This window comes from Lonchura striata, chromosome 8, assembly GCF_046129695.1.
Source record: "Lonchura striata isolate bLonStr1 chromosome 8, bLonStr1.mat, whole genome shotgun sequence".
NCBI classification, from domain to species: Eukaryota; Metazoa; Chordata; class Aves; order Passeriformes; family Estrildidae; genus Lonchura; species Lonchura striata.
In genome coordinates this window covers 28289367-28316564 of record NC_134610.1, presented here as the reverse complement: position 1 = coordinate 28316564, position 27198 = coordinate 28289367, and the positions used below count along the sequence as shown (strand labels likewise).

The window sequence follows — 27198 nt, the reverse complement described above, 5'->3', positions numbered from 1 at the left end:
AGAGTAAAACTTTCCCATTTATTAATGACTTTAGTCTGTACTGGAAAAGAAACATGTTTGTCTACATGGACAGATGTCCTATCTAGGTAGTCATTTATTTTCCCCAAATTTCCTCCTCAATCTTTCTGTGCTGAATAAAACTCAATGTAGCTGTTAAACAACAAAAGCAAAATCCTTTACAAGCTGCTGTAGGCTCCCAGAAAATCCCATCAGTCTATGATCCAGAGATGGCCTCTTTAGGTAAGAGCTCCACAGATCCACAAAGTCTCAAGAAGGATAAAAATGCTTCCTGATGACTCTGCATATCAAGAATTGCACTTAACTACTACCACTTCAAACCTGATTTCATACCAGATACTTGGGATAGCAAAACACCCAAACATGAACATCACGTTTTTATGTACAATTCTGTTTCATCAGACAACTCTCCTTCCCTTTTCTGCCTTCCTGAGGAAACAAGGGAAACATTGCATCTTCTCAAAAGATTTACGAAAGTATTTCTGAGATTTAAAAGTGATGAGCTTCAAAAATACAAAATTGGTAACAATTTGAAGTTGCTCCCCTCCAATTCGAGAAAATGTTTACAATTTCACTTATTTCTAATAATGAATTTGCTGAAGCATATCTAGAAGTCAGGAGTCATCCATTCCTACCTGTTTCAGCTCTTTTTTGGTTCATCTCTCAAAACTCAGTGCTTTTTTCAGCCTTTCTCCCTCTCTACTGGCACTTGCTTGGTTCTGTCTTGCAGAACGTCTGAGGCAAAGAAGATGGCAGGCTATCTGTAATACAAACAGTACTATTCAGTGACAAAGTGCTAGAAATAGACTAAAATGCACCTTACTCTCAGAGGAAACAGTTCAGCAATAAAGACTTCAAGAAGTTGCAGCTTTTACTTAAGTTTTAAAGTACAACTCACTGTGGAAAAAAGCCATTTTCCCCCTAAGTAGTAGTAGTACCTTTATTAACAAAAGGGCCCCAAGTTGCTTTTGTGCCATCCCAAACCCCTAACAAAAAATAAGACCTGAAAGGTAGGGTGAAATTTTCATATATGGTGAACAGTTGAAGACTCTCATATTTATGTAAAACAGCAGAGAAGTCAGATAGCACCACTGCACTGCTCTTGGTAAGATGGAAATGAATCACTTAAGTCAAGAACTCACAGACCAAAGTGTCTGACAGCCAGCTACTGCCTCCTGCTACCTTTCAAACATTGTATAATGTACACTACCATTAAAATAATTTATCCTTGGGTTTTAGGTAGTTTGCTGATAGCAAAACCTTTTTCTTTATAGTACACCCACAAAAGGCAAAAAGCAAATGAGGAAATAGAATGCTTTTCTTAGAAACTGCTTCAACTAAAGTGCTGCGGACTTAACTTTCCTAGCTCTTTAATGGAATTATAGCACAGCCTATAAATATCTGACTTTTTAAACACAACATGATCAATATGCATAATTTTCATAACTGATTTTACAAATGCAACTTCCATTAAAACTGCTAACGTCTGAAAATTTAACAAGCCATGTCCACCATACTGCATATGAAGCAGTAACAAGCAATTAAATACTTTTTCCATGAAAATAAACTTACACTACAACCATCAGCCAGGCTACAGCTACATTGTTACATGACAAAGATACACACATTAACTACAGTTAATACATTTTTCTTATTTATTCAAAAGCTAGTGGATGACAAAAAAGGTTAAAATGTTTTATACCACCTATTCATTACATAAACAAATACTTAATCCAAAGGGACTTATTTTACAAGACCCTCTGTCCAAAAACCACACACAAATTAGTTTTTATACACAAATGTTTATTTCTCAAATAAACTTCCCCTTTAAACACAAGGAATGAAATCTAAATCTTCATAAAGATGGATCCAAAACGAAATCCCTCCAGTACTTTGTAATCACTGTTTTGTTGGTCACTACTGGCTTTAACTGTTTAACATCAAAAAACAAGGACATCTTTAAAAAATCATGCTACTGGATACCTAGCTCTGCCTCTGACCAGCTCTACACCGATCTCCAAAATTTTAAAACTTTACATCATGAAATCCAAAGCATTTAACTGAACAACAGCTGTGCATTAAACACAAACAACTGAACAAGAAGATTATAAGATGTAATCAAGTTCATAACGAATATAGGTGTTCTTTTCATCATTATAGATTCTTGGATAATGTGCTATCAGAGCATCCTGTGATCCAATGTAGATTGAATTGTAGATCTTCCAATAAACATCTCTGACTTTTCTGGCAGGGTGAAACAAACCCTAGAAAACAGAACAGAACAAAATGTAATAAAAGCTTGCAGTTCCAATGTTCTTTTTATTGAATTTAATCAAGCATTCCAAAATAAGCATTTAATAAATGACCAGAATATACAAGCTCGAGGAATATACACTGCAACAGACTTTCACCCTCCTCCTGATGTCAGTATCTTCATGCTGAGGTCCTCACACTGCAAAGGTGTGAAATTTCCTATCTGCAAATTACTACTAAAATGCTGTCACACCTTCTCTACACTGACCTGTGTAACTTTAATCCTTGCTCCCCACCTGTTAGGTGAGTTTTAATTCCATAGCCAACACAGCCACTGTCACGTGCAACTACATGGAACAGGAGCCTTCCAATTTTACCACCCCATACACATTTACAGAAGCTGAACTGCCCAGTGTTGATCTAGCAGTATCAAGTCTAATCAAAGCACTGTGTTATAGTGCTGCACGGTCTTTTTCTTGACTAACAACAAATCATGACTATTAATCCTATCTTCTGGTTTATTTATCTCACTGATTACTTGTCATAACCCCTCCCACAGCCAAATTATTCCCCACCCCTTAGTTCACATCCGCAAAATTTTTGAGATCCTTCCAGTTTAGAAATCAAAGTGCCAGGCTATTTTAGTCAACTGATATTCTAAGTTACCTGTTCTTTCTACACAAGTTTTGTGATGTAATCAGCTATCTCCTTATACCAAATCCTCTGTTTACAGCCTATTTCCACTATTCAAGTCCTTGGCACAGAATATCCTGTTTCAATAATACTTTGAGACAAAAACTCAGTTTTTCCTTTGTTGGAAATCATCTTGAGTTGACTTTTTTGTCTCCTGGGAAGAAGTCCTGCCTGACAATTGCTCTCTGTTTCCCCAGCACACAAGGCCTTACCTGTAAACAGTACTGTAACATCCTGCAGGGCCCAATAGCAACTCTGAGGCCCTCCAGAGCCCCCATAACTGCCTGGATAACGTGAGGAGAGGTTTCAAACACATTGGGCCACACGTAATTTAACAAGTGATTAAGAGAATCTTCACAGCCAAACCCATAAACACCAAGGGACATGTGCTGCACCACAGCACTGGCTGTTTGTCTGTGTACCAGATCCCTGCAAAGAGAACAATGGGTATTAATAAATGAGACTTAGAAGCAGCATGATTAGGCAAGCATACCGTTTCTTTTCACTAACACTTTCCTTGAAAGCACTAATAACACTTTCAAAACCATACTTACTGACAGCAAGAGTCAGAGTATTAAAAATCAGTAAAGTGAAAAAGAGGGGAGTTTTCTGACAAATTACTGCGCTCCAGAAGTACTAACAATAGAAATTACAAAAAGCAGTTTTAATGGAAGAAATCTTGACTCACTCAAGATGCTTTTATAATTTTAATCTTCAGAATTATTAGTAAAATTGGAGCATATAAATCCAAATTGTTTGCAAATAATGGCTTCAAAATTGTGCTGGTCACTTAAAGCCTTTAGCAAACAAGGACAATATGCATATTCTCTATCATTTAACAATAAGGTTTATACTTAAAAATATGACTATGTGTAACTGTACCACAGAAGTGCACTCACCTGTCCATTAAAGCATCTTCAAGCAATGGTGTAACAGCATAAATGTAATCTTTTCCCATCTCTCCAATGTATTCAAACAGGAAAGAAAGAGATTTTAACACACCATTCTGGACATTCAGTTCTGGAACTCTGTACTCATTCATGAGTGCAGGCAGCACTGTGAAAGGTGAGCATGTTTCAGCCACAATAGCAATTGCTACTGTAGTACATACTCTGTTCTGCCTTTCCTGTACTTTCAAATTGTTTAGCAGTGTGGCCAATACATCGTGAGGTCTGGAAGAGACAACATGGACATCCATGTCAATAGATTCAGTGAGGATTTGGATAAAATTAATTAAGCTTCAAAAAAGTGGCAGACAAATATGGTTTAGCCCTCATAAAAAGTTCAGAAAACAAGAAAACAAACTGAACACTAAACATGAAACAACTAAACTGTTGAACAACTAAAGGATTTATTTTCATAGCAAACATTTTTTATTTTATCTAGACTCAGCTTTTTCCCTGCCTTCTGTTCTTCCTCTTGTGAACTCTAGAGGGTAGCAGAGCCTCCCCACTATCACTCTCATCCCAGAGGAAATTACAGACTTGTATAAAAGCAAGTATTGACAGAGATAGGTTATGTCCTGAATGGAGAACAGTTAGAGCAAGCAGCCAGGAGTGCTGTATCTGCATTCAGTCAGTCATCAGTCTCTTACAGAACATAGATAAAGGTCACTGTGGTGACCTGTAGTTTTTTCCTTAGTGGAAAAAAACCTTTAAGAATTGATAAAAATAGTGATTTGGTGGGGGGAGGGAAAGAAAAAAGAGAAGATAAATCATTTAAAGAAGAATTTATGAAATACAAAAAGGGTCTTTGTGCACATCACAGTATCAAACATTCATGAGATAACAGCTCTTACTCCCAAATAAAAGACTCTAAACCTTATTAGTCCACAAATTTTGTTCAGAAGTGCAATGTCCTATGTTAATCAATACACAATTGTATTTTTCAAAACGAGTAAAACCATGTCTGCACATATAAAATGTAGAGTATTTCCCACCAGAAAAGTAACAATCATCACTATATTTGGTAACTGTGCGCAAAAGTGGATAAGCATTAAACCAACTTACCCAATAGCTTTTGCAATATAACCAAAAGTGTTCACTGTGGCTCTTCTGATAGCTTTCTTGTGAGCTTTTAATAACTCAAGCAGTTCAAAGCAGATCCTCATCCATTCTCTTGCAGAAACATACTCTGCACCTCTGAAAGAGAATAACGTGAGTTACCTCTTCACTGATGAGAGAGGTTTTTAAATAAGGCTACAAACTGCACTTATTAATTTGCTATCCACAGAGCTAAGCTTAAGCATTTCCTTTATCAGGTAATTCAACAGTGTGCCTGTTAAATATTTCAAGTTTTAAGACAACTTCAGGAATATCAAGAGATATGACAAATATCCAGGTACCAAACTTGAGCTTTTGCTATAATAATTGCCCACAAAGAAGGTTAGATATTTTAACATCACTCAGCTTACCTGTCTGCAATACGTCCAACAAGATCAATACAATTTTCCTGCACTTTCTCATGTCTGTTCTTCAAAATAGGTGTCAACCGTGGCAGCAGGTCTTTGATTGGTGGTGTCATCTTGTGCATACCTATTGAATTCAAAGAGACACATTTAGTTTAATAGTGTTTTTTTCATTTTGCTTTTGAACAGCCAAGTAATCAATACAAATACATACCTATAACATTCACAATAGCCTTCAACGCTCCAAGTATGCTGCCCAGTACTTCAGGATATTCTTCACCAAGGTACTCATACAAAACAACACCCAAGTGTCCCATCAGTTTTTCCTACAACCAAGTAAAAAGAGTTAGAAGATAATTTTCCCTTCCCCTCTCATTACTATGACCTGCTAGAGCAAATCTGGAAGAGAAGTCTACCTCTTGACAAGTCTTCATGACAACAGCAGTACGAGAGATCAGGTCAGCAGCCTGCTGCCTGACTTTGGCTGATTTGTTGTTCAAACGCCACAAAACTGTACCACAGATCTGTGGCAAGTAGGGTTTCACTCTTTTGCCTAGAGCATTAACCACAGTACCAAAACCATTCAGCATCACAGAATCCTGAGGGAAAAAACAATAAAGGAAAATCAGACAAACAGGAACACTGCATTTTACCTAAACTTGCCATAATCTAGAATTGCTTTTAAAATGCTAACATTCCAGAGATTGCTTCTGGATTTCATTGATTAAAGCATTGACATCTAAAAAGGGATTCTAAAAATCTAATTTAGAAGCACACATTTCTGTATAACTCACAGTGAGATGGTTACAATTACAGTGCAGTGAACACTCCAACACTTGGCCGTACCTCTGTTGTCTGTTCCTGGAAGGCATACAAAATGCCATCAATGAGCTGCTCTTCCAGCTTGTGATCGATGTCTGCTGCCCCCAGATTCCCCATTATCTTCTCAATTGTTTCCATGACCATCTTTCTGTACTGCTCAGCCTCATCTTTCAGATCATCCACGATTCTAGAAATAATTTCTGCTGCTCCAACTTTATTTGCCAGCTCCACAGTTGTATCAACCAACTAAAACACAGAAATGTTAAATAAGCAAACATTAAAATTATGCTTAAAAGTAGTTAAAATCTACTTTCTGCATCTTGAAAATAATTTCCCTCATCTGAAGAAACGCACTAAGCCCACTATAAAAAAACTAGTTTTATCTTTAGGAATCACCCAGTGTTTTTAAGAACATAAATGGGGTGAACCACCCCACCTTGCAAGTGATGAAGACATTCACAAGATGTAAAATTTTGTGATAACCTCCTAAGAACCTGAAAATCTTCTTAGCTACACAGCTTCTAAATTGCTAGTACAAACAAAAATAAAGTTTCATGACACAGGTAAAAGAATCTAGCCTGAATGACCATTGTAATTTTCTTCTACTATAAATAATTTCCCAGCTTAAAAAAACCACCAAAAATACCTGTCTGTAATTTCTTCTGTCCAGTGCCATTCTATGCTGCCAGAAATGTTTGAAGAAGGGTGGCAAGATTTCTGTTTTAATGTAGTTTGCTTCAACACCATCTGTACCACAACACTGCTTTACCACCTGACAGGAAATAAAAATCCAACAATTTTAATTTAGTGTAGGGTGCAGGATTTTTTTTTTTTTTTTTTTTTGCATACATATTCAATAACAATGCTAAAGTATCATTCTGACATACCTTCAATACAATTTTCTTCATCTCTTCATCAGGAGACTGGAACTCTCTGATAAGAATCAGCATGACTTCTCTGGTGTAGTAGTTTGCATACTCGGCATCCATGAGTGGAATCAGGTAACCAATCGCCTTCAAAAATGCAGCCAAACCCTATTGAAATGCAAAATATATCTCTAATAAGTCACAGCAGGTAGACATCCATTTCAGTTCAAACTAAAGAAAATATCTTAGATTTACCTTTCCTCTATGCTGACGTATACCCTTCCACAAGGGCTTCAGGACAGAATCAAATGACTCAATACCATAGGGAGTGGCTGCCTCAGCCAAAGCAGCAATGGCCAAAGCACTGATGGTGCGAACTTTCTGCTGCTCATCCACCAGCCCTGCAAGAGATCAGGGTTTAGTACCACTTCTTGTATTTGTGTCTTAAATTCAAATTAGCAAAAGTAGAGCAGCGGGGTAAAAGGGATGCACTTATTTTTACCAATACTGAACTAATATTAGTCTTCCTTCATCTTTCAGAGTCAGCTGAAACATTCCTCAGTGTCATAGCAACAACAAAACCAGGACCTTACTATCAACTGTGCCTAACTGAGGTTTAAAAATTTCCAGATATAAAGTGGACAAAAAAAATCTTTCTCTGGGAAAGCAGAACTTACCATGCTCAATAATTTCAACCAAGCTCCTGAGATGAGGCAGGATAGCACAACCCATAAGAATAGCAATCTGCTGTACAATCTTGATGCCAGTGTGCCTGGCCTGCCAGGATTTTTTGCTTTTACAGACAGCTTTCAGGAAGGGTAACAAAGAAGGAATGCCCAGAGCAGACGCAACAACAGCAAAGGCTCGAGCTGTTGTATTTCTGACATATTCATCCATGTTATCAATATCAGGTCGCATTGTGGAGATCATTGTTGCCAAACCCGCAGCCTGCGGGACAAAACAGAAAACACACCAGTTGGATTTATTAATTGTTCTGCCATGCGTATGAACATGCAAGTATAAGTAAGATAACTCAGTGCTTTAATAAAAGATGGAGTTTTACCTTAGCCAAGTTAGAAATAATTTCTCTGCCTTCCACTCTAGCATAGTAGTCTTCATCAATCAGCAGTGGTTCAATGACGACAAGGATCTGAAAGAAAAAAAACAAATTAATATTCCCTTTTATTAATACTTTCCATAGTATTTCTAGCCCTATTAGAGTCCATGAAACAGAGATGATTCCATTAATTCAAGCTTTAAGCCTTACAATGATCAGAAAAAATTAAATCTATCACATTGGTTTTTATAGCTCTTAAGTCTCTTAAGGATGTAGTCTGGAGATACTACCTAGATCAGGTAAGGTCCTTCTCACCTCCAAATATGCATATATCATATCTACATTACGCCTCAATACTGTACAGCCTACACTCCAATCACAGGATAAAAACTTCAAAGTTTGGTTTAAGAACATGAAAGTGAAATATGTTTTTAAAAAGTGGTATCATCCTCCTCTCATATGCACATAAAATGCAGAAAATGCAAATCAGAGATGAAGCAGCAAACAGCAACAGACCTTGTGTACGTATGGTCGGACCAAGTCATCCAGTTTGTAAAGAATTCTGTCGATGACTTTGACAAGCAAGTGACGCTCCTGATCTTCAAGTGTTGGTGACATCAGCAGAGGCAGAATCTGATTGAACAGCGGCCCTGCTCCAAATTCCCGAGCTTTATCCGTAATTTGCCGCAACGCAGCCTGAACAAAACCAGAAAAACCACCAGTTAAACTAAGGAAACAACACTGAACAATCATAAAACAGGTATTAGCCAAGTTAAAATGTAACTAACTGCATCCACAGGCTTCCAAATACTTGCCCCAACCACCACAAAAACTACTTCAAGTAATTTTATGCTGATCTGTTAAAACACAAGTGTGTGATGACAAACACTGTGTTGTTACTGCCCAGGTGTTCAGTTTTCAAGAGAAGCATACTTCTGAGCTAATACTGGCTCACCATGGAAACTAGCTTCACAGCCCTTGTTTGCATCCAGGCAGCTTGGTGCTTGGTCAATTTAGAGCATTTGCAGAAATGACTGCTATTATGCCACCTAATGCTTAAGGCCAAATCTTAAAGAAGAGCTACATTAAGTAGCTAACTTAAGTGTAAGAAGCAAAATCCAGAAAGTTACAAAGCCATGTAAGCAAAACACACTATAAATCTAGTTTCTCATAACTGTAAAAAACCCAAAAATTATACAAGGACTACACCATTTAGTGACTGACACTACTGTCAAAAGAGCAGCAGTATTAAATTATACTGAATAACAAAAAGCCGTACAGATATAGAAGAGGAAGAGCAAAAACACTAAACAAGGTGTGCTGCTTTGGCTGGAAGAGAGTTGATTTTCTCTGGGGCTGTGTTCTGGATCTGTGCTGGAAACAGTGCTGGTAGCAATTGGGATGTTTAGTTACTGCCAAGCAGGGCTTACACAGAGTCAGGGCCTTTTCTCCCTCTGACCTCACTCTACCACTGAGAAGGCTGACTGGCACAAGAAACTGGGAGGGGACACAGCCAGGACAGGTGGCACAAACAGATGCACTGCATCATTTGGCACCAGGCTCAGCATACAAGCCAGGTGGAAAGCCAGCCAAGAGTCACTGCTAGGGGACTGCCTAGGCATAACTTGGTTGGTGATGAACAACTGTTTTCCACCTGCATCACTTGTTTTCTTGGATGTTTTTGTTTGTTTTTGTTATTTTCCTTTACTATTGTTATTAATAAATTCTTGTTATTTCAGTGCACAAATTTTCTTACTTCTACTCTTCTGATTCTCTCCTTCATCCTTCTAAGGGAGGCAGGGGGAGAAGCAAGCAGCTGTGTGGGGCTTAGTTACCAGTTGTGTTTAAACCACAATAGATAGCAAAGCTTAGGAGAGTATCTTCAAGAGAATCGCATGGACAAATAAAGCTAAACCTGAAAACAAACACCAATTTTTTAAAAATGAGAATACATAAGCATATCTGGCAATTCACCTTACCTTTCGCATGGGAGGTGTGCCATTCTTTATTTTCAGAAGTAATTTCATTATTTTTCTCTCTTTCTGTTCCTCGGGACTCAGAGTCGATTCATCAACATCAACCTACAAGTAATTCCAGACAAATAAATGGGCGTTGTTACATAATCAAAAGAAACCAGGGAAGTTAAATCAGCATAAGTGAAATCTCCTTTACCAGCAGCTTGTCGAAGTACTGGATATCATCTGGTTTCAGGAATGGCAGGTTGCCAGATGGCTGGTCATTAACACTCTTCATAGTGCGGTCCTCTGTCTGCATGTGGAATCCTGTCATACCCCCCAGGGGCGTCGGAGTCGCTGTGAGCTTCCGAGCAGGAGTACGGATGGGCACGTAACCAGCTGGGGGTGGGAGAACCTGAGGAAGGAAAAACAAAATTCATTTTAATTGCAAGATATAAAATGAACCCATCAAATACAAAACATTGCTTGAAGCTGTAGCTTTCACTTTATTTGTCCGGGGATTTGTGTGTTACTACATAGAACAGATCTCATGTTCCCAGCAATACAAACTCACCCTGAGAGCTTGTATTTCCACTTTTCCTGTATTGACAACATTTCAGAAGAAAGCTCACTCCCAATGCTGAGAGCCAGGGTAATAAACTGTGAAGTCTCCATGGGTTAAAGAACCACTTCAGTAACTGAATCAACATAGTATACTTGCTGTCTCAGTATTTGTGACCCTCTCCCATGTTTGTCGACATCTGGACTTACAATTTCTATCAGTCCACACAGAGTACATTTCTGACCTTGACAGGCATTTCCAGCACCGAGAAGCACAATAGTGATTTGCCTGTGAGATTGCCTTTAGACCTCTCCTCTCTAAGGGATTTACAATAAATCAGTAACCAAGTCAAACAAGTGTGTACAATCAATAATCAATGTGAAACATTCTACTTCTGGGGAAAAAAAAAAACAAAACAGTAATCCCTGGCAGGAAAAAACTTCATCATGGTCTGCTGTATTTTAATCCAGATGATTTACCTTGTATCCTTCAGGAAACATAGCATCCAATTCCTCGTCAGAAAGTGGTCTGTTTCTCTCATCAATTTCCCTCTCCCAGCGCCAAGCCTGCAGCTGTTCAGGGGTCATGCTCATGATGTGACCTATATTCAAATTTAAAAAAAAAAAAATATATTTTTTAAAAAATCCTTTTGTACACAGAAGTAGATTACTTGTTTACTTAACTTTTAAATGCTCTTTTGAGTCAAAGTTTCCATAGCACCTGAACTGTGTGGCCAACTGAGATAGTAAACTTTTACAGAGCCTTTTATAATTTTTTTTTACCAACTAAACTGAACAACAACAGACATGTAACCCTAGTCTCAATTCCTCTCCAGAAATTAGATGCTGTGGACATTGCCACAAAAATAGTAAACTGAGCATACACTGACTGCTTTCATATGGGCAGGAGAGCATGCTGGGCAGCAGTCTGTTTCAAAAGACAATACAAAAGGAAATGCTTCATTCCCACAACACAAAGTGAAGCCTTAGACAAGGGACTGAGCTTACCTGGTGTAGGGGTTGCCATGTTCATAGCTGGTGTACCAATGGGTGTTTTGCCAGGTGTCAGAACAGGAGTGCTGCCACCCATCTGGCTCGCAGGTGTTTCATCCCAGCGTGACTTCCTTTTGCTTGCTCCTGGGGTTGGTGTCTCACCAATGGAGTCACCACCTCTATCTGTACGAGGTGTCTCAGCCCAGCCACTGCCATGGCCCGGAGTATCTAAGGAAAAACAACCCAAATTTTCTCAGAAAGCTGAACAGTATATACTCCAACTATACTATCAATATTCAAATCCATTTTCAGTATCAAATTAACAGTTGGCAAAAAGTAAAGACTACTTTGCTGAATATTGAAAAAATCCAGGCATTACACTAAAAATATCCAAGAGAGAACTTTGTTTTATGGAAAAAAAGTATATTTTTATGCTAAGGTTCAGGAAGAAGATGACGAGATTCTAAAAAAACAAGAACTACATCTATTCTAGAAATTGAACAAAGTACTTCTTGTACTCCCTTGATAAAAGCATTAGGTAACAAGTGTTTCACTGTTCTAACATGAGTCAAATTCAAATGAGGCAGGTGAGATGCTTCTCTAACTTGTTTTAGTAACAAACTCTTAAAAAACCCCATAACAATTAAAAAATAAGACACACAAACTTATTATGAAAAGTAACTTAACATGTGCTTCTTTACTGTGTCCTTTATACATTAAAAGCCCAACCTGCAGCAGTCATTAGATATGACAAAACTGTGGCTCCATATTTGAGCCAAGATACTTTGATGGATGCCACTTAGACACAGACAGAACCCGATGCTGAGAACTCAGGCAAGAATAACTCCCCACATCAACCACTAGATGTCAGAATAGAATTACTTTTTGCCTGTATTCTGAACTCACTGTTTACTTGGGGTGAAAAAACCCAGTACTATTAACCATTCAAAACTTCTTATGCACCTCCCAGTTTGCCATAAATACCTCTTTCTGTTTTGGGGGTTTCATCCCATCGATTTTTCCGTGCACTGGAAGTGGCACCTCCATGGCCTGGTGTTGCGTGACCAGGCGTGTCCCGGCCGGGCGTCGCAGCTCCTGCTGGTGTATGACTGGGAGTTGGATCCCAGATTTTTGAGCCTGGGGTGGCACCTGGAGTTTCGCTACCCTTTGCACGGCCTGGAGTTTCATCCCATCGCAGAGATGGCGTGTGTCCAGGAGTCTACACAAGACAAAACCAGAAGTATCAGTAGCTCATCCTATACAATAAAACACTGCTAGTTGCTCCTAGATACAGTAAGAAACTTCTGACACTCAAGAGGATTAGCACTGATAATGTCTTCTGGAGACAGCTGATGAGCACTGGGTCATTACCTCTGCTTGATCCCAACTGGACAATTTCTTAGGTGTAGCACCAGGAGTCTGATCAGCTGTCTGATCCCAACGCCGTTTGCGTTTTGAAGGTGGCTGAGAAGCAGCTCCATTGACGACTTTAAGTTCTCCAGCTTTAGCTTTTTCAGCTAGTTGTTGCCTAATTTCCCTCTGTTTAAGAGCACAAAAACAAAAATATAAGAACTCTTCAAATTATACCTTTAAAAGAGTTTTTTCAATATCTTTTTATGCTTTGAGGTTTTGCTCAAATAACCTGCAATTAGCTACTGCTTTCATTTCAAGGCCACTCTTTTCAATCTTCTAGAGACAGAGCAGCTGTGTTTGAGGCCTGTTTTTAAATTAATTTTTCAATAAAAGCCATTCTTACAGCACATGCACAGAGAATTTTAAAGCCATCACTTTCTGTCACTGATAGGTATATGCCTTAAGACTATTACCCAGCTGTTTCAAGTAAGTACCACTTCAGTAAACTAAAGATGGATGACTTAAAAATATGTTCACAGGCGCTACACCCCATTACATAAAAAAGCCCTGACGTTCTTATTTTAAATCTTGAGATTATACTGCTAAAACAGCACACTAACATAGACTGTTTTGCAGAGATCAGTTGATCCATAAGCAGCAAGACTGCCAAAACCATGAACTAATTCCTCACTTCAGATAAGACAAATCAATGTTAGAAGTCACAGGAACTACAAGGTCCCACTCCAATTAGCAAGATGGTACTCTAGGTATTACACAAGTTATGTGCTTTTATTATCAACATCTTTTTAACTATTAAAATAATTTTTAAAGCATATTTTTTGTTTGTCTCCTTTTTTTTTAGTATTTAAAACCAAATGCCAATCTTAAACCCGATCATAGTACTGCAACATCTCTTGTAGGTACTTCACCAAAAGACTTCTAAAATCTCCCTGGCTTTCCTATACATACAGCTCACAAAAACAACCACCTCTCACACTGAGTAATTCTCAGTTACTGTTAGATTTTGTCTCTCCTCCTCTAAAAGAAAAGAAACAAGTCCAAGTACTGCAAAAAAAAATTCCAGATTAAAATGTATTGAGACTATTTTTCCCTGCATTGCTTAAGTATTACATAGAACAGATGTTTTTTAGAACTTTTATATTTAAATGCTACTGACTTTCTGCATATGAAGAAAAGGGGCTTTTAAGTCAAGAGAATTTACATTCCCACTTTTGTAACATGCTTTCAAAAGCTGTAACATGAAACTCAGCCCAAGTGGAAAACCCTCCCCTCCACACACCTCTTCTTTTGTTAAATGCTGTTCACGCATAACATCCATGTATGTTCTGGCATTCATTTTAGGGTCTGGTGTCTTCCCTCCTGCAGAAGAGAACAGCAACAGGAATGGAGCACAATGAGTACAGGATAAGCAGAAACTATGGACTTCTACTGTCCTGCTCTAGTATTATATTATTCCATGATCATTTAATTTTACTTATTGATCGAAAAATTTTTAAATTACATGTATCTTACGTTTATTCAGTTTGCTGATCAATTTAACCTGTTTGAACACAAACATAACTACTGCAGTTTCAAACAAATATTTTAAAGCCGATAAAAATGATAAAATGACAACACAGTTAAGAGTCTTCAGAAGTGATGGGTTCCTGGGTTGCTAATCCGGAATACGTACACTTTCGTGCCTTTGTCTCCATCAGCAGTTCTGACTTCAAGCAGCAGAATAGAAGCCTAGAAAATTATCTCTTTACCATTAGTAACACTTTGGAAAGATATTTATAATCAAAACATTACCTTGTGTAAGCTGTTAAATCCTACTTGTTATCTGACTATAAATAACTATTGCAATACCTAAGTAATGTTTCAATTGTTTTATCATAAAGACCCATTTATAAGTTTGACAAATCTGGACATGTCTCACAGACCTTCTAGTGTCATATTGTAACAGGGCTTCATTAAAAATTAAAAGAAAAAAAAATAATAATTAAAAAAAAAAACCCAAAATACTGTTTGATGACACTTTCCCCCTCTTCTCTTCTCAAGGGACACTTGTGATTGGGAGCTGAATGCAATACAGTACATACACCACCACAACAATACTCACAGGTAATGGGTTTTGTACACCATATGTTGTTTTATGCTCTGTATCTTGCATTAACTGAATTTTTAAATATGTTAAAAGAAGCCCAACTTTATAGAAATGAGACTTGTCAAGAAAACACTTTTCTTTAAGAAAAATGTGCAGATTTGCTATACAAGTGGTATAGCTATTATACTTTAGGGAAAAAAATAAACTTCTTAAACATTTCTATACTGATGATCACTGCCCAATTGGCTGTGTCTTTCTGACACTAGCTTTGATAGGACTTTCCTTTGGAATACTTTTTCACCATAAGCTACACAGGATGTGTTGAACTGCACCCTTAAGAATGCAGACAGGACTGGCATATAGCAGTACTGCTGTAGGAAAGAAATTAAGGACAGTTAGTATGGGCCTGTGAATTCTGACAATACATGTTTATATCAATTACAATTAAGCAAGTAAAATAATTAATATCCCTATTAATTCATGCAGGCTGAAATTCTCATTTGTAAAACCTGCAAAACAGCTACTAATTTTAAGCCAACAGGCACCTTATTGCCACACGTGAAACTCACTCACCTGAAGAAAATTTCAGACCCACTAACACCCCTTCTCCTGACTTGCACTCTAAAATTATCAGAACAGACTTGAACTATTAATAGTGTCAAAGTCTTATATATGCTTTTGCTTCTTTTAGTTATACCACCTAAAATTTACATAGGATGGTAAGAATTAGGTGCTCTACTAGCATTTCAAAAGCAGTAACCCTATAAATCTATAATTTGGAATGAAAACTACCAAGGTACTGAATGAATCTGAGCACTCAATACACAAGCTGTTCAAAGCACAACGCACGACCCAAAACGAAATGAAAAGAGAAACCTTTAACCCTTTGTGTTTCTATGGCAATGGCTCATTGACAAGTTTCTTGTCCTTCTACCTGGAAAGAAAACTCGTATTATAAAGATGAAGAATATGGCATCTAAATTTTCAACCAAATCTCTATGAAAAGGGGATGTTTAAAACAAAACTAAGTTTATAAGCATGCCAACAGAAATCAAAGGGCTAAAGACAATTAAAGACAAAAAATGCATACAGGGTATAGAAAAGCCAAAATAAATTACCATCTGCAAAAGGATCAAGACGCTCAGGGGAAATTATCATCATCCGCCTGTGCTTTTTGTACTCATCTTCCCGATCTGCAATCTTTTGAGGACGGTGCTCTGCAAAAGGATCATACTAAAAACCAAGAAAGCCTGTTAGTCACAGATTTATGAAGACTAATACAAAAAGTGTCTGGTACTGTATTGATTTTTAGTATTATTAAAAAGACTTAAATTATTTTTTGCCTCAACTATGCAGGAAATATCAAAACACTAACTTAAATTTTATTTCTGTAACTAGAATTTCAATTTTTTAAACACAGAACTTCTTATGAAATAATTTCTAATAAAAAATTCGTATTTTAATAGTTTATTCACTTGTTACCAAAGCATTTCATGCTGTCAGCCTTTCCCCTTCTTTTTGCAGCTACTTCTTGTGCTTTTAAATTTTACAGAAAAATACTCCAGGAATGTAGAACTTAGGTGATTACATTTTCCTTAAAAAATGAGAAGTATAAAGGATATTAAGTTTCCCAGTTATTTTAATTTAATGAACTATCAGATTTAAATTACTAAAATTTTGATTGTTTACTTCCTATATTCATGTTGGCTTTACATGCTCAAGTGCCAGTCTTTATCACCCTGTGGAATTCCAAACTAAAGCAGTAACAAGCTTGCAGCTACATATAAAAATCACAGCTCTTTACATACATCTTATATTTCCAGAAAACAAAACCCATTATCACCGCTTCTTTTCCTCAATACCTACAAGAGTATTTTACTGTGCCTTCAACTAAGACGTACCTGTTCAGTAGATTGTGGTATGTCATTAAGCAATGCCACTGGAGCATGGTATCCTGGCTTCTTCTGGCCAAGCAGACTTGTGGAAGGGTAGTCATCATCATCCTGTCAGTAAAGATGGTGAATTTGTCATGCTCGTATTATACTAAGATAAACTAACCCCAAATAAACATGCCGTGGTCATAGAAAAGATGAAAATGAACAAGTAGAATAGCTAATTCAAAATTTAAGCAAACTTTCTCATATAGCTTTTCTTATTATTCCCAAACTAGTGAATCAGATAAACCTTCTCATAAAACTAAGAATGCTCCAGTAATCTTCAATATGCTACATTTAATCAAGTATAATATCTACACTAATTAGACAGAAAGTCTGTATTTTATATTAGTGCTACCATTAGTTAGCGCCATTAGAACTAGTCACCATTAGAACCTAACTAGTTGCCTAGTTGGCGCATGAGAACTGGTGCAGAAATATTCAAACTACTTTTCATACAAGTCAGCTATATATATATATATGGAACAAGACTTAATAACTCTATAAAAATTGAAGAAACAGTGAAAGATTCAGAGATAGATTCATGTTCGTTTAGTTATACTTACTCAATCACAATGGCAATAACAAGTACTTGCTTTTGCTATTTCTTCATATCAGTAGTCGGTTTCTATTCACTTATTTACAGCAACCCAAAAGAAAAACTGCTTATAAAACTGAATCTTTTTCAGTGAGCCACAGAGTAATGGAAATTTTTAATAAGGCATTCTTAGAAGTCTGTAGATGACACATGTACATAACTAAAAAAACACCTCAGGTATTAACTAGTACTAAACCAAACATCTTCCTCATTCTTAGAAATAGAAATCTTTCAGTGTATGACATAGTTGCCTCTGTACTTATGATAAGGGCTATAGATCTGACAGTTCCTGCAACTGAAAATATGGTCCAATGTTTAACATTAGAAATTAGTATAAGGTAATCATATGAGCAGGATACATAAGGAAAACACAACACAGTGAAAAAGCCAATTCTTAAAAACAGCTCTGAAATTTGAACCAGGAATCTTAAAACAGTCATTACAGTTTGCTGGGTGAAGTTTTATTAAATTTTTTACTGTCACTTGTAATCCTGGCAGCAGTAACAGAACAAAGTTAATTATTCCAGCCAAGGCTAACATTAAGTACCAGGCCACAACGTTTTGCCTTCTCCTTGGGCCTACAAGGCTCTCAAAGCAAAATTCATTAAGCAAAAGCCAGACTTAGAACTGCAGTCCTGCAGAGAAGGACCTGGGGGAAGCTGGTGGAGGGGATGCTGGACATGACCCAGCAATGGGCGCTCCCAGCCCAGAAAGCCAAACAGTCCTGGGCTGCATCCAAAGCCCCGTGGGCAGCAGGGCGAGGCAGGGGATTCTGCCCCTCTGCTCTGAGACCCCACCTGGAACGCTGCATCCAGCTCTGGGGGCCAGCACAGAGGGACAGGGACCTGGTGGAGTGACTCCAGAGGAGGCCACCAAGAGACTGGAGGAATGGAGCACCTCTCTTTTGAGGAAAGGCTGAGAGAACTGGGTTTGCTCAGCCTGGAGAAGAAAAAGCTCTGAGGAGAACTCACTGAGCCTTTCAGTACATGAAGGGAGCCTACAAGAAAGCTGGAGAGGGACTTCTTTATGTGAGGATGTAGTGACAGAACAAGGGGAAATGGCATCTAACTGAAGGAGAGTAGGTCTAGATTGGATACTAGGAAAATAATTGTTTTCTTTGGGGGTGGTGAGGCCCTGGCACAGGCTGCTCAGAGAACCTGTGGATGCCCCATCCCTGGAAGTGTTCAGGGCCAGGCTGGAAGTTGCTTTATGCAACTTGGTCAAGTGAGTGTCTCTGTCCATGGCAAGACATTGGAACAAAATTATGTTTATGGCCCCTTCCAACCCAAAGTATTTCATGATTATGTGCTTCCCAGATAAGACATACTTGGTCCACTATGGCTTTAAGGAAAACTGGTTCTACTTCAAGCAACTGCTACTAAAAATTACTCAAAATCAATTCCAAAATAGTTACATTGCAGGTCCTAAACAAACAAAATAAATAAAATCACTTACATCTTCCAATTCAGTAGCTGCAATAGAAGTGACATATCCAGCAAATCTGCTGTCACTGCCACCATAAATTTCTTGATCATAATATCCTGTGGAATCAAGGCCTACTCCTTGTGCTTCATCAAGAGCAGGCTTTTTTCCTTGAATTTCTCGAATTTGTGCTTCGATATCTAGGGTAAAGACACATACAAAAAGTCTTGTTCCACATTCATACAAAATGTAGTAGTCAGTATAGCAAACAGTTTTTGCTCAACCTGAAAGACTATCATTAAAGAAATAAACATATATGATGCACAAAACTACAAAATCATAATTCATAAGCTGACATACATAAAAAGCTTTTCCTCACATTTTACTATGATCCAGCACAGAGTACTTTAATTATATGGCTTAAAGCAAACAATTTCATTCTCTGCTACCATATCTCATCTTCTGACAGAGGTAGCAGAGAAGCTAATTTACACCACAGCAGTACTTCTCAACACTGCACTAACAAGACCCTTTCAACAAATGTCATCCTCTCATTAAAAAAAGCTTTTCACAATGTTATCACCAATTTTGCTAATTTATACAACTCGGTTCAAAAGAATTACTGCACAGGTTCTCAAAACTGAGATTTAATAAAACAACACTGTATTTGTTTCCTAACATATTGCAAAGCTATACTACCTTTGAATAAGTAAATAAAAAACCCAACTCTGATATACCACTGAAAAGAAATAGAAAAACCCAACAACTTAGGGTCTCTCTTTTCCCTTTGGCAGCTCAGATATTATTTACTCATCATTATTCCTGCCCAAACCACCATCTGTGAAGACTACTATTATTCTGGATAACAAAACACTCTTCAAAAGGGACAAATGGGAGCTTTGTCATTCTTGTACTGTATCAGTATCTGATTCTAATCAACTCTGGTGGCCATCTTTGACCCTAAGAATTTGGTACTTTCAGAAAGAACATTAACTTCTTAATCCAAAAAACAAGGAACTAAATTAAACCATGCCTTCCTCCCATCTGTTGTAAAGCGAGATGAAAATAAATTGCAGTAGACCAACTATCTTCAACAAACGTAACTGTAGGTATACTGATGCACAGCTGTATAAAAATGATTGTTGTTTTCACTGAATTTTGAGTTAACAGACAATCCATACAATGTAAATTTCACTAGATCAAACAATTACTTTAATGGCCAAGAAAACCCCGAGAGTTGCATTTTATGGCTGCAGCAATATGAAGGATCATGGTTGTGAGGAAGAATTGGAATACATTGTAATTGGACTACAAAAGACCCTTCCAACTTCAATAATTCTGGGATTCACCTGCTCCCACATCAAGTGCTATTGCCTGCTACCTTAACTTAAAGGAAATTTGTCAATTTACAAAAAAGCTATGGGAAATCGTGTTCACATATTATCTTGAATCCTGAGTATTCAATAATTGTTTATTACTGTTGCTCACTTCTCTTTTCAGGATTAATAAATTTGACATGTTTTTACCATCAAGTCACCTTGCAAAAGACACTACACAATGTTATGCAACACCTGTTACGAAATCTGACAAAAAAATAAGAATACTTGTTTTTAAAACTAAGATTATTACCATGCAAATTATTGGATCAGAATTGCTTAGTTTAAAAGTTTAAAATGTCAACACTACAAACTTCAAGCCTTAATGTCACAGCTGGGTCCTTTCCTTATCACAGACAGCCACTAACCACAAAAAAAAAAAAAAAAAAAAAAAAAAAAAAAAAAAAAAAAAAAACCCACAAACAACCATAAATCCACCGTAAGCCAAATTATGCCTCCTGTACAAAGGCATGTTCTCTAGAGAGGGAACTCAACAAAGTTTTTCCTGACAAGTCTTTGCCGTATAGCCATGAGTGAGAACAGCAGAACTTAGTGTTCACTTCATCAGAAAGAAGCACTGACTTCATGTGAAGCACCATAGTAGACCTTAGCAGCAAATCAGCAATTCCTGCACTGGTCTAATGAGGAAACCCAGCAGAAATGTGATTCAAAACTCATTAAGAGTCACACACACAGAAGACATACCCTAAAGGCTTATAAGGAGAATCTTGCTCCAGTCATTTCAGGGCTTCCACAGAACTTCTGCAGCTTTCTAGAGCAGAGTAACTTCACTCACCTCTGTGTTAGAGACTCATGATGCTTAAGCTCATGAGAAGCTGAAACCTCACAAAAGCCTTATACTGCTGGCCATGAGTACCCCCTGAATCTGGCCTGTGGCTACATCCTGCTCCCTGTAAAATCCTGCACAGCCCAGGGTATTCCTGTGAGTCCAGAACTTGGAATACATTGTTCTACAATGTGTTAGTTCCTGGAGAAGCAGCAGAAAGAAACTACTTCCAAATTACAGATCTTTCTCTTGCCCTCAGAGGCCTCTGCTTGCCTTCAGAGGTGCTTACAGCATCCTCCTAATGTATTCCACTTCTGTGGAATCATCCAATGTTATGGCTATAGAGTCAATGAAACTCCATTACCTTCTCCACATATTTTTTAGTTATTTCTGTTTCTCCTAGAGAGCAGATGAAGCTCCTGATTCCTTCTGCAGCCTGGTGCATTGCAGTACTGGGATGGAAGGGAATACCTGGAGCTTCCATCTCTACCAAGGACAACACCACCCGCACAGAGTGGGTGATGTGAGGGTACAACCCCACCGTTCCCCTGATTTCCAAAGGGCACTCAGTGGAACAACAAACACCCTGCCTCTTCAGTGGCACACTGAGGCCTGACTGAACATCCACAGCTGTAACCAACTTCAACATTAAAAAAGCCTATGGATCTTGTCTATAGGATCATCAAGCCTTTCCATCACCTGTTCACTGAACCAACCTCACCATACAGCTCCAGCACATAACACACCAACAGGTCCCCCCACTGCAGGACTGGCCAGACATTTGCTCCTGCTTGGCCTCCCACCTCTACTATCACCAACAGAGTTAAGTGAAACAGTGGGGGGATTCCTGCAGTGCAAGTGTCAATACAAAAATGTTTTCCTATTGATAGCTCTTACTAGCACTTAACAATGCCTTGTCCGCCAACATTATTTTTAAAACAGCTATATTTCATGAAGAGGGTGGATGTGTCACTCATTACTGGCCTTCTCTTTTAAATTACAGGGATTACAGCTGCTGCCGGGGCAAGGAGCATTCTCATTTTCCTACAGCAAAAACCTACTGGGTTATCTATAACAAAAAAACGAAGTCTATATAGGCTCAACAAACCTTACTGATAGCCACCCTAATTTTTTATTAATACCACACAGCCTCCAGGTGCCAGTTTAAATGAAGCACTCTACCCACAAGAGCCCTTGAACCAGGAGCCTGTGGCCACAGGTAGCCTGTGTTTGAAAAGCATCACATATTTAGGTGGAAAATGCTATTTTGACATTCAAAATGTGCCAGTTAGCTTCCTTGAGCTAACTGGCACTTCCTTGAAAAAGCTCACACCATACTTAACAAAGCTCTTTAATAAAAAGCAAATTAAGAAAGAGTGATCACAAAGCTTAAAGACACTGTGCAAAGCAAACTACTTGTTTGATGGCTTAGTCGAGCAGGACATAATGGAAACTTCACTCACAGAGAAACAGTAAAGGGAGTGGGATATAAGGGTGGAAAAAAGAGAGGAGGGGAATAATATTCTACTGATTGCTCCTTTTCTGTATTTTACTCTATGTATTTTGGTATTTTAGCAGAAGTAACTTCAACAAGCAGGTGATTTGAAACATACCATAAATGCTGAATATTATTACAGCTGAATATTATAACACTTTATTCAAAGTCACTGAACATCTAGCTCACAGAGAGGCTTCCTCTAAGTATGTGCTCTGATACCACGCATGTAGTTCTATTCTAAATGTTAAAAAAAAAAAGAAAGAAGACCCTGTGCTGGACAGGTATTTTAGAGTAAATAGGTTCTATGTTTTCATGTCTTATCATATTTTTGCACATTTAGCTTGCCCTTACATGGCTTTATTTTTAACTACTTTAGCACTCTTACGCATGTTAGATCTATTATGTTTGAAGATCTCTGTTCTCTTCTCAGCAAGGAAAAAAAATTAAAATAAATACGACCTTCAACAGCATTGAAAGCTCATGCACTTATTGAGGCATTATAAGCTGCCACCTGAAACTTCACTTTTCGGCCTCAAACACAGAGTCCCCCTTTAACTATGTAGCTGACATGAACTCCAGCTCTTTTGATGCTTCTTTCAAGCTGTATCTTGAACACATCAATTAAGAAATATTTAATAAACAGCACAAATATATTAAAAAAACTTTAGGATGATTTAGTAACAAACAACTCAATTCAAAAGATTAGTGAGGAACTGAAAAAAATAGGCTACCACCTGGAAGCAAAATAATCAAGCTGCTCAGCTAATGCCTCCATGCTGGGAAAGACCCTTAAGTGATCATACCCTGTTATGTCTATTTTTTATTTAACTACCCTCCCCCTTAAAACCTGTTCTGATACAACACTAATCAAAACACATGCAACTGAAAGCATGTCAATGTTTTCACTGAAGCCAATGCATCACCATTTGCTCCAAAAAATAAGCAATTTTAGCTTGGAAACAACCAGACCTCAACAACTGTACTATTTTATGACAAGAATCTCTTCAGGTAGTAGGAGAGGCAGAGCACTGTGATGGGTAAGGCTCACTTGGGTGCTATCACACACAACCCTTATGCATGTCACATTATATAAACAAAGGACAAGACAATTTCTGTAATTATATAAAAATACTCTAGAATTCTAAAAAATAATTGAAAGTAAGGACAACAGTTTAAGCTTTTCTTCGTCCTTAAAATCAGATTAGGTCTGTAGTGTTAAACACTACATTAATCTCACTTCCACGGGAGATGATGGCTTTCCACTTGAAAAGCTTTTTTCAGTAAAAGCTGAAAAAAAAATTAAAAAAATACTAAAAGACAATGAACGCCTAAGCGCCCTGCCTACCTCAGTGCACAACCACCATCCAGAGGCAGTTTCCAATTAGTGAATTATGCATATAAATTAAAACAAAACACAGCAGAACACCTATCGTACAGAGAAACACGAGAGAAAAACCCCGAAGCAAAAACAGAGAAGCAGTGTAATTCTACACATTATTCTCGGGTGCAAGCCGCAGCCGATGCCCACAAAGAGAGCTTTGATTCCCTCCGAGAAGAGCCGAGGCAGCAGCGCACGCAAGAGAAGGAGAAGCACACAGCGCCGGGACTGCCCTGAGCCGCTGGATCGCTCAGGGAGCCGCTGTCCTACGTCAACACCCGGCCGGCAGAAGTCTGTGCAAAATGGCAGCTCGAACGCTCCAGCCCTCACGATCCTTCCCGTCCTTCGGGGCACTCCTCTCAGCAAGCACGGCGGCGGCTCGGGCCGCGCCGCTTCCAGCGGGCAGCGCCCGTTCTGCGGCCGCCCCCGGCGCTGTTTGCCGAGGCCGAGGGGCTCGGCGGGGACCGAACGCGCGCTGTTGGCATTTCTGACGCGAAACTCGCAGCGGCACCGCGGGCCTTGCACAGCGCACCGGCCGAGCCTCGATGGGCGGAAGGAGGCGGCCATGGGGAGTTCAGCGACCGAGCTCCCCCGCACAGGCCTGGCCGCCGCTCCGGCCCACGCCAGCACAGCGAGAGCTCCCCCTCATGCCCGCCCCCCGCCCGGCCCGGCGCTGACGAGCGCAGCCGCCATTACACACATGCCCTGTATGTGTGCTCCTCCGCCCGAGGAGCCGCGCCTGACGCTGCCCGGAGCCGGGGAGAAACACAAGCAGCGGGCGATGTCCAAGCGCGGCGCGAGCGGGCGCGGACACGGGGCTTTCCGGGCTATTTTTACCTTCGTGGGTCTTGGCGATCTTCGCCATTTTGTGCAGCGCCAACGACGCCGAGGCGGAACTGGCGCGGCCCCGCCGCTTCCGCCACACGGGGCCGCCAGAACCGGCAGCGCGCAGGCGCGGCCGCCGTCCCGCGGGCCGGGGGCCAGGCCACGCCCACCGTCTGATGGACGGCGCGCCCAGCCAATGGCCGTGCGGAGAGAGGCGGGGCGCGCGCTGAGCCCGGCCCGCCGTGAGGGAACTTCCGGTGAGGGCGGGGCAAATGGAAGCGCCAAATATGGGGGCGGTTCCTGGAGACTTCCTTCCCACAGCCGCTGAGGCTGGGCCCCACGGGAATTTGGGTGCTCAGCTCTGTTTGCCAAATTGCCTGACGTGTGTTTCATCTGGTCAGGGTAACTGGCTCAGTGCCAACAGGCGGATCGCTAGATATCAGAAATAAAGCAGATATATATTTATTGCTACAAGATGGGGGTTAACCGGATTCAAGTCAGTTCAGTATTTTAGGAAGGGCTCGAAAGAGGGAAGGGTAGTTGTGTTTACGATATTGGCAGATGGCACCAAACTGGCAGGTGGAAGAAGGAATTGAGAATAATCTTACATTGATTCATACATGGAATAATCTAAGATCACAGAGGTAAGCTTCAACAACAAAAAGCAGAAATTACTCCAAATTGGAATTTTAAGTCACTATATGAATTTTAAGTGGAAAAAATAGTCAGAAACTGATGACATGGGAAATCAAAGCTATACGACTATCTGTAGCAATATGCTGCTGCAGTGGAATTAAGTCTTACTCCAGGCCATTAAAAATTGTGCCACATACAAAACCTGAAAAGCAATTTACTTAGCTCAGTCAAAGCCACTGATGGTGTCCAACAGAGACTTGGGCAAACTCAATATAGTCTAGAAGCGAGGAGGAACGATCAGATGTTTATGAACATGACCTAGTGTGGATGTAAACAAATTGTTCAGCTGTTCTGCAATAACTGACCTCACACCACTTCCACATTTCATTTGGGAATTACTAACTTTTTTCCCCAGATGATATATACACATTTCAGCATCCCTGTCTATTGTATACCTGATAACTAAATAGGATTGATTCTATCCACATGCAAAGCCTTGGGAACTCTCCCTTACAGTCAAGTGTTGTGAACAAGCTAGTTTTTTATTGTCTCAGCTTTTAATAGTAGTAAAATACCAAGGCTGGCTATGCAACCTAGGTTCAAAGTCCACGATTGCTTAATGATATTTCATAACACAGTGTAATATGTAAACTTCTAGAGATTATTTATTATCATGTGGCTTTATTGTACACCTGCTAAGTCCCTAATCTCCTCAAAAGCTTTTGCAACAAGTGATGTCAACTTGAGAACTTCCCATCAGGTAAAATGCATAAACTGTTTCTGAAAAGGGTGATAAATGCACGATGGCAAAACCCATATTGACTCTTCACTAATCACTCTGCTTATGCAAGCTGGTAGTTCACATTATGGCTTTTTGAGGGTTGTCTTAAAGAAAATAATGTGAAGCTCATGTTTTTGTGTTAATACATGTATTTGATTGACCAACTGATCTAAAGATCTGTCAGTCTGCTTTGTGTTGATTGGTTTGCAGGAGTTTGCTGAACAGTTCTGCTTTTAATAATTTACTAACTACATGTACTCAAATGTTAAGAGTGACTGTCACTTGAAGGTGCACAAAGTCTTCTGTTCTTTATTCTCAGCGTTATTAAACTCACATTCCACATTTCTAGAAAGATGCACTTGCACATACTCACAGGCTACAAAAGGAGATATTTACCAAGCTGCCCAGAGACATGTGACAGTAAGGTTGAGGCAAATTCCCTGCTGCAAGAATTTAATGCATGCAACTATTTTAAGTAAATGTCACATGCTCAGATTCACTGTGAAGATCAATTTGCAGTAACTTTCCCTCCTTTCTTCAGCCTGACTTCCAGTTTATGTTAAGCAGAACAATTACAATATTTCATTTCTTCTGTTATTAAGCAGACCTGAGCTAGGCATGAGGTCTCGAGGAACGCTTTAAAGTCATAATTCTGAAATGTGCCATTTCACACATAAAAGAGACTTATGTGTTGTGAGTGCTAACAGAAATTGTGCTGTGATGAAACAATGAGAAAACTGCCTTCTACTTGTGTCTCTTCCCTGCTTTTCCACCGAATTCTGTATGCTGCCCCAGGTTCTTTTTGGCTGCCTGTCAAATCCCTGAATATGTACTTTTGCCTCCTGAACATTAACTCCATCACACAGCTTCCACAGAAT

The 27198-nt window shown here is 39.1% G+C and overlaps 1 protein-coding gene across 2 annotated transcripts; it reads right to left on the bottom strand.

Annotated features, from left to right (window-relative positions):
• Positions 1-1659: 1659 nt before the first annotated feature.
• On the bottom strand, positions 1660-25040 carry SF3B1 (splicing factor 3b subunit 1). 2 transcript variants are annotated; one of them, XM_021555433.2, is made up of 25 exons: positions 24916-25040; positions 19073-19239; positions 16987-17088; positions 16204-16318; positions 14279-14358; positions 12997-13164; positions 12610-12844; positions 11641-11853; positions 11113-11234; positions 10289-10486; positions 10096-10197; positions 8633-8812; positions 8123-8209; positions 7737-8007; positions 7315-7460; positions 7081-7227; positions 6840-6965; positions 6218-6439; positions 5788-5970; positions 5586-5697; positions 5378-5498; positions 4974-5105; positions 3864-4136; positions 3177-3393; positions 1660-2282 (listed from the first exon to the last, which is right to left on the bottom strand). In XM_021555433.2, the coding sequence occupies exons 1-25, from the start codon at positions 24941-24943 to the stop codon at positions 2124-2126; spliced, it is 3906 nt and encodes a 1301-aa protein (XP_021411108.1). In that variant the 5' UTR covers positions 24944-25040; the 3' UTR covers positions 1660-2123. The 2 variants fall into 2 exon arrangements, with proteins under 2 accessions (XP_021411108.1, XP_021411109.1); XM_021555434.3 differs by lacking the exons at positions 16204-16318; positions 16987-17088; positions 19073-19239; positions 24916-25040 and adding an exon at positions 14672-16174.
• Between the last annotated feature and the right edge of the window lie 2158 nt (positions 25041-27198).

Coding starts and splice junctions, on each gene's coding strand:
- SF3B1 (XM_021555433.2), bottom strand. CDS start 24,943: ATGGCGAAGATCGCCAAGACCCACGAAG. Junction 12,845..12,996: donor CCAGTTGGGATCAAGCAGAG/GTAATGACCCAG, acceptor TGTCTTGTGTAG/ACTCCTGGACACACGCCATC. Junction 5,106..5,377: donor GTTGGACGTATTGCAGACAG/GTAAGCTGAGTG, acceptor ATTCTCTTTCAG/AGGTGCAGAGTATGTTTCTG.